The sequence below is a fragment of the Conger conger genome, chromosome 9, assembly GCF_963514075.1.
Source record: "Conger conger chromosome 9, fConCon1.1, whole genome shotgun sequence".
NCBI classification, from domain to species: Eukaryota; Metazoa; Chordata; class Actinopteri; order Anguilliformes; family Congridae; genus Conger; species Conger conger.
The window spans coordinates 6,452,972-6,460,471 of record NC_083768.1 but is presented as its reverse complement, the minus strand read 5'-3'; the positions used below and the strand labels follow the sequence as shown (position 1 = coordinate 6,460,471).

General features: G+C 44.9%; 1 protein-coding gene across 2 annotated transcripts; it reads right to left on the bottom strand.

Moving 5' to 3' along the window:
* Positions 1-16: 16 nt before the first annotated feature.
* si:ch211-284o19.8 (protein lifeguard 1) lies at positions 17-5,078 on the bottom strand. Of its 2 annotated transcripts, none has more exons than XM_061255168.1 (7): positions 4,944-5,078; positions 4,041-4,258; positions 3,548-3,639; positions 2,209-2,409; positions 1,722-1,850; positions 1,145-1,288; positions 17-590 (listed from the first exon to the last, which is right to left on the bottom strand). In XM_061255168.1, exons 1-7 carry the CDS (start codon positions 5,054-5,056, stop codon positions 438-440), a joined length of 1,050 nt encoding a protein of 349 aa, XP_061111152.1. In that variant the 5' UTR covers positions 5,057-5,078; the 3' UTR covers positions 17-437. The 2 variants fall into 2 exon arrangements, with proteins under 2 accessions (XP_061111152.1, XP_061111153.1); XM_061255169.1 differs by having other exon boundaries at positions 2,209-2,368.
* Between the last annotated feature and the right edge of the window lie 2,422 nt (positions 5,079-7,500).

The window sequence follows — 7,500 nt, the reverse complement described above, 5'->3', positions numbered from 1 at the left end:
ACTGATGGATGCATCATTCAGACAGACAGTGAGTTTAATCATACAGAGACAGAAAAGTCTAATCCACTGCATAAATTACTGTATCTTTTACAGTTGGACAATGAGGTTATTTAAAGAGACAGAAAGGTTTACTGCATAAATCACTATGTCTTTTACAGTTGGACGAGGAGAATGCTACTGAACAAAAGTAGTTTTTTAAGCACAGTTCATCATTGCAATTTGAGCAGAAAGAAGAATGCGTTGCCATCCAAAATGACATTGGATAAACCAGTACGGATCTTTATCCATGTAGTTCACATGTTAAAGTTGTAAATGTTGTGTGGGTGTGTGTGTGCGTGGGTGGGTATGTGTGTGTGTGTGTGGGTATGTGTGTGTGCCTGCGTGTGTGGGTGGGTATGTGTGGGTGTGTGCCTGCTTGTGCGTGAGTGTGTGTGTTATTAGTTGCTGGAGCTTCCTCCCAGTAGGATGAGGAGGTAGAGGAAGATGGTGATGATGTCCAGGTACAGGATGAGGGAGGCGAACACGTACTCCTCTGGATCCAGACTGTACTTCTTCCTCCCCATCACCAACTGGCAGTCCACTGCCAGGAACTGTGTGAGAGAGAGTGAGTGTGTGAGAGAGGGAGGGAGAGAGTGAGTGTGTGAGAGGGAGGGAGAGAGTGAGTGTGTGAGAGAGTGAGTATGTGAGAGGGAGGGAGAGAGTGAGTGTGAGAGGGAGGGAGAGTGTGAGAGGGAGGAAGGGAGGGAGGGAGGGAGGGAAGGAGAGAGTGTGAGAGGGAGGGAGGGAGAGTGAGAGAGGGAGGGAGAGAGTGTGAGTGTGTGATAGAGGGAGGGAGGGAGAGAGAGAGTGAGTGTGAGAGAGGGAGGGAGGGAGAGAGTGTGTGATAGAGGGAGGGAGGGAGAGAGTGTGTGTGATACAGGGAGGGAGAGAGAGAGTGAGTGTGTGAGAGAGGGAGGGAGGGAGGGGGAAGAGAGAGGCAGAGTGTTTGAGAGAGAGAGACAGGACGATGGAGAGTATTGTTACACTGTGCCCGTACCACTGAGTAGAGGATTGCTGTGTGAGAGAGAGTGAGTGTGTGAGAGAGGCAGAGTGTTTGAGAGAGAGAGACAGGACGATGGAGAGTATTGTTATACTGTGCCCATACCACTGAGTAGAGGATTGCTCCCAGACTTCCGTAGACGACTTGCACAACATTGGAGTAGAAGAAGAAGCAGAAGAATCCAGACATCAGCAGGATCACAGACAGTATGAGCAGAGTGCCGTTGCACAGAGTGAAATCCACACGAGTCTGAAACAGATGCACAAAAAAACCAGGTGAGTTTACCTGGGCACAGAGCTCCACAGAGCTGAGACAAACATGTGAGTTCACCTGGGCACAGAGTTCCACAGAGCTGACCGACATACAGGTGAGTTCACCTGGGCACAGAGTTCCGCAGAGCTGACAGACATACATGTGAGTTTACCTGGGCACAGAGCTCCACAGGGCTGACAGACATACAGGTGAATTTACCTGGGCACAGAGTTCCACAGAGCTGACAGACATACATGTGAGTTTACCTGGGCACAGAGTTCCACAGAGCTGACAGACATACAGGTGAGTTTACCTGGGCACAGAGTTCCACAGAGCTGACAGACATACAGGTGAGTTTACCTGGGCACAGAGCTGACAGACATACAGGTGAGTTAACCTGGGTTGGCAGATTCAGACAGGCGATGTTTACCTGGGCTGAGAAGATGATGATAGCGAAGGACACGCCAATGGTGATCCCCATGGCGATGATCACAGCCGTGGTGTTGTGGTAGGAGGCTACAGTGCCCACCATGTATGACATCGTGAGAGTGACAACACTCTGGAAGCACAGAGGCATCGTCTTACAAGGAGACATACATCCTTCTCCTGTCAGTTGTGCCTCTATCTTACACCAGGGGGCAGTATTGTGCTATCATGTAGTTCCCCTATCTTACAGTAGAGGGAAGCATTGTGTTATTAGGCAGTTCCTCTAATCATAGTAGGGGGCGGTGTTGTGCTATTAGGTAGTGCTTGTATCGTACAGCAGGGGGCGGTGTTGTGCTATTAGGTAGTGCTTGTATCGTACAGCAGGGGGCGGTGTTGTGCTATTAGGTAGTGCCTGTATCGTACAGCAGGGGGCGGTGTTGTGCTATTAGGTAGTGCCTGTATCGTACAGCAGGGGGCGGTGTTGTACTCACCAGCCCCACCAGGTTCCAGGGGTGTTGCCGGCTGAAGGAGCTACAGATGCTGAGGCTAACGGCCACGATGACGAAGAGAATGTAGGAGCTGAGGTACACCCAGAGGTTCTTCTGCACTGTCTCCTTCACCGTCTCCGAGAAGGTGAACACGCACACCACACTGAAGGTGACAAGCAGCTGCAGTGTCACCACACTGAACACCTGTATCAAGTGGAGATATTCACCACTATATACACCTGTATCAGGTAGAGATATTCACCACTATATACACCTGTATCAGGTAGAGATATTCACCACTATATACGCCTGTATCAGGGAGAGATATTCACCACTATATACGCCTGTAACAGGTAGAGATATTCACCACTATATACGCCTCTATCAGGTAGAGATATTCACCACTATATACACCTGTATCAGGTAGAGATATTCACCACTATATACGCCTGTAACAGGTAGAGATATTCACCACTATATACGCCTCTATCAGGTAGAGATATTCACCACTATATATGCCTGTAACAGGTAGAGATATTCACCACTATATACGCCTCTATCAGGTAGAGATATTCACCACTATATACGCCTGTATCAGGTAGAGATATTCACCCCTATATACACCTGTATCAGGTAGATATATTCACCACTGTATCCACCTGTAACAGGTAGAGATATTCACTATTTTGAATGGAGATTCTCCGCACAGAACTCAATTTATTCCAGGAGTAAACTTAATGTGTGTTTATGAAACCAGCCCATAGAGAGTCAGTGAGTGACTGTGGACTGATGACTGGGACGGGCATATAGAGTGTCACCCTGTGGCCTGTCTTGCTGAAAGGTACTATTGCGCAAACTAAGGACAGAACGTTCAGAGCAATGGAGGAAGTTGAGTGTGAAAGCAGCGATGAAATCCAGAGCTGAGTTATGTAAAATTAAAAACAGCCATAGATGTCTTGAAAAAAAAATACAAACTAACACAGAGGATTTAAAACGGAAATTGAAATGTGAAAATAGAAAATTAAAATTAAAACGAATATTGAAATAAAAACAAATGGGAAGGTAAAAAAAAACCGGATAATAACCTTGAGCAGTGATAACCTTAAAGAGTGATCTCTCCCTGTTACATTCAGAATTAACTCGGGGCATGAGAGGCTTGCATGTAAGCACTTACATTCTTGGGACTATTTCATTTTTTTTGTGATCTTTAATATGGACTGTTTATGCTCCTTATCCACATGATGCTGTCTGCAAACAAATTTCCTTTGACGGGACAATAAAGTAGAAAGAAAAAGCATGACCCGTGTGCGGACGGATGTGGCGATGTCGTGCGTGTACAGACCTTCCTGATGAAAGCCCTGCGGATGGTTTTATCCTCGAACGAGGGAAGGAACAGGCCGCTAGCAGTGTCGTCGGTTGGCGCGGTGTCCACCCCTAATGATGAGAGAAACAGCGCTAGCACAGGGACCGAGTGGGCCTAGCATCTGCTTACTGCAACGGCAACGCTGAAATCTCGTGTGTACAGAAAGCACAGAAGCACAATTAATTCCTTTAACTGGCTTCAATTTAACCCTTTGAAGAGTAGGGGTTTTTAAAAAAAATTTTTATTGAATCTTAAATGTTTTTTCAGAATTCTAAGTCGGTGTTCCAGAACTCCGCCGCCTTCAGTCACTGGTAGTGATTGTGACATCAGCATTAGAACGTTCAGTTACGAACATTCTAATCGCGTGCTATTGCCGATCTCACCCCCTCTGAAATGGTCACAAATATACCGCGGTTTAACTGACGCACACACCCATTGACCGTCCACAGCACTTGGCGTCTTCCCCTGTTACCTGAACTGTCCACCGGTGGCCACTGCTCACTGACTGCATCGGCATCCCCATCGTGGGGAGGAGGGTACGGTTCAGCCGATGTTGGGTAGGGAGGGGGCATGTACGGCGGGGGGTGGTCCGCCGATGGCCCGGCAGCGAGGAAGCCGTATTGCGGGGGCGGGCTCGGCCCGGTACCGTCTGGGCCCAAGGTGGGCGGAGTAAGTACCACTTCAGCCATTCTGAGAGAAAGAGTCGCGGGAGGAGAAGAGAGAAAGGGAAAGGAGAGGCACAGGGGAAGGAAAAGTATAAATACCGAATACAGGGTGAATACTGAATACCGGGTAAACGCCGAATACATGGTAAATACTGATACAGGGTAAATACTGAATACAGGGTCATTAATGAATACAGGGTAAATACTGATACAGGGTAAATATTGAATACAGGGTCAATAATGAATACAGGGTAAATACTGATACAGGGTAAATATTGAATACAGGGTCAATAATGAATACAGGGTAAATACTGGATACAGGGTAAATATTGAATACAGGGTCAATAATGAATACAGGGTAAATACTGATACAGGGTAAATATTGAATACAGGGTCAATAATGAATACAGGGTAAATACTGGATACAGGGTAAATATTGAATACAGGGTCAATAATGAATACAGGGTAAATACTGGATACAGGGTCAATAATGAATACAGGGTAAATACTGATACAGGGTAAATATTGAATACAGGGTAAAGATGAGGCGCACTCTCAGAAATAAAGTGACAGTGGAGATACAGTATATTTTTGTTCTTCGAGGATCAAATGTGCTCCGGAAGTACGGTAATGTTCTCTTCGGGTACAAAGTGGGTGCAGTTTCCCAGAAAAAAAGATACAAATTAGTTATGTATTGCGGGGGCACGTACGGCGGGGGTCGGTCCGCCGATGGCCCGGGAGCCAGGAAGTCGTATTGCGGGGGCGGGCTCGGTCCGGTACCGTCTGGGCCCAAGGTGGACGGAGCATGTACCACTTCAGCCATTCTGATAGAAAGAGTCGCGGGAGGAGAAGAGAGAAAGGGAAAGGAGAGGCACAGGGGAAGGAAAAGTATAAATATTGAATACCGGGTAAATACTGAACACTGATACAGGGTAAATACTGAATACATGGTAAATACTGAATACAGGGTAAATACTGAACACTGATACAGAGTAAATATTGAATGCATGGTAAATACTGATACAGGGTATATATAGAATACAGGGTAAATACTGATACAGGGTAAAGCTAAGGCACACTCTCAGAAATAAAGTGACAGTGGAGATGCATTTTTATTCTTCGAGGATCAAATTTTCCGAATGTTCTCCAGATGTACAGTAATGTTCTCTTCAGGTACAAAGTGAGTACATTTTCAAATTTAAAAAAGTACAAATTAGTTATGTATTGCTGGATAGGGGTAGAATTTTATGCCTTTATGGGGTACAGCCCCAGCGACAAGCATTTGTACCTTTCGATAATTTCACCTTGTGTGTGTGTGTGTGTCCAGCTGACAGGCCCCAAGAGGCCCAACTTAGCACTTTGATAAGTTGTGAAAAACATCATGAAAACCACTAGATTTGTGCCAGATGTGCCTTCTGTGCATGATGGAAAAATACTGTGACAGTGTATATCAGAAACAATCTATACATCATGTACAGCTTCAGAGAGTCTTGTAAGTACTCTCTCGTTCTTTTTTCTGTTTGCAAACTGAATAGAAGTCTCGAAATGCTGTGGCTCTTCACCTGCGGACACGGAGGGATGGGAAACAGCTCTTACACTGCGCGTAAAGAGCAGTTATTGCAGTCATAGATAATGCAGTTTGGTTTTACTGCACGTAAAAGGCAGTTATTGCAGTCAGAGATAATGCAGTTTGGTTTTACTGAACGTAAAGAGCAGTTATTGCAGTCAGAGATAATGCAGTTTGGTTTTACTGCACGTAAAAGGCAGTTATTGCAGTCAGAGATAATGCAGTTTGGTTTTACTGCACGTAAAGAGCAGTTATTGCAGTCAGAGATAATGCAGTTTGGTTTTACTGAACGTAAAGAGCAGTTATTGCAGTCAGAGATAATGCAGTTTGGTTTCACTGCACGTAAAAGGCAGTTATTGCAGTCAGAGATAATGCAGTTTGGTTTTACTGCACGTAAAGAGCAGTTATTGCAGTCAGAGATAATGCAGTTTGGTTTCACTGCACGTAAAAGGCAGTTATTGCAGTCAGAGATAATGCAGTTTGGTTTTACTGCACGTAAAAGGCAGTTATTGCAGTTAGAGATAATGCAATTTGGTTTCACTGCACGTAAAGAGCAGTTATTGCAATCAGAGATAATGCAGTTTGGTTTTACTGCACGTAAAAAGGCAGTTATTGCAGGCAGTTTGGTTTTGTTCTCAGAGGACGTTTCACAATGATGTGTATTCCTGTTTTTTCCACACACACACATTTCATCACTTTCACTTAATTTCACTACATGTTCCCTGAGAGGCATCATCAAGCTAACTTTCACCGATCAGCCGCAACATTAAAATCACCAGTTTTTTCACGATTGAAAACACTTTAAACTGTATGAACTTGTCTATAAACAGTTAATATATCATTATATGATAAGTGTACTTATATAAGCAGATAATTATAAGTGAATTGCATTCAAAAGTTACATTTTTTAAATGAAAATGGAAATCTTGTTAGATCTTGTTAGCTCTTGTCTTTGGGGGGGGGACTACCCTCCATACTTCAAAATGCATGGCATCAATTCCTACATCAGTTTCACCCTTGGCAACCTATACCATAGTACTGCATGTGGTGGAACTTATTTAGGAATAGATACAGTGGTCTTTATTTGTTCCATTATATGACATGACATTACATGTAATTTTATCCAAAGCGACACACAGTTGATTAGACTAAGCCAAAGACGATCCTCACCTGGAGCAATGCGGGTTAAGGGCCTTGCTCAAGGGCCCAACGGCTGTGCGGATCTCATTGTGGCTACACCGGGGATCGAACCACCGACCTTGCGGGTCCCAGTCATGTAACTTAACCACTATGCTATTTGCTAGGATGCTAATAGATGATTGCCAATGATGGCCTATGTAGGATGCTAACAGAGCATTGCCTATGACGGCCTATGTAGGATGCTAACAGAGCATTGCCTATGATGGCCTATGTAGGATGCTAACAGAGCATTGCCTATGACGGCCTATGTAGATTGACTTTGAGTCTGTGAATGTCAATCCAGTGCCGCTAGACTGGTGTCCAATCTTATCCTAAAATGGCCGGCGTGGGTGCAGGTTTTTGTTTTAACCCAAAACAACACCTGATTATACGAATGAACTAATCGTGGTCTTTAATCAAGACCTTGATGAGCAGAATCAGCTGTCTAAGTCATAAAACAACAGTCTGCACACACACCGGCCCTTTCCTGGGTAAGATTGGAAACCCCTGCACTTGGCCTG

Coding starts and splice junctions, on each gene's coding strand:
- si:ch211-284o19.8 (XM_061255168.1), bottom strand. CDS start 5,056: ATGGCTGAAGTGGTACATGCTCCGTCCACCTTGGGCCCAGACGGTACC. Junction 2,410..3,547: donor GCAGGGCTTTCATCAGGAAG/GTCTGTACACGC, acceptor CACTTGATACAG/GTGTTCAGTGTGGTGACACT. Junction 1,851..2,208: donor CCTGGAACCTGGTGGGGCTG/GTGAGTACAACA, acceptor CTGTGCTTCCAG/AGTGTTGTCACTCTCACGAT.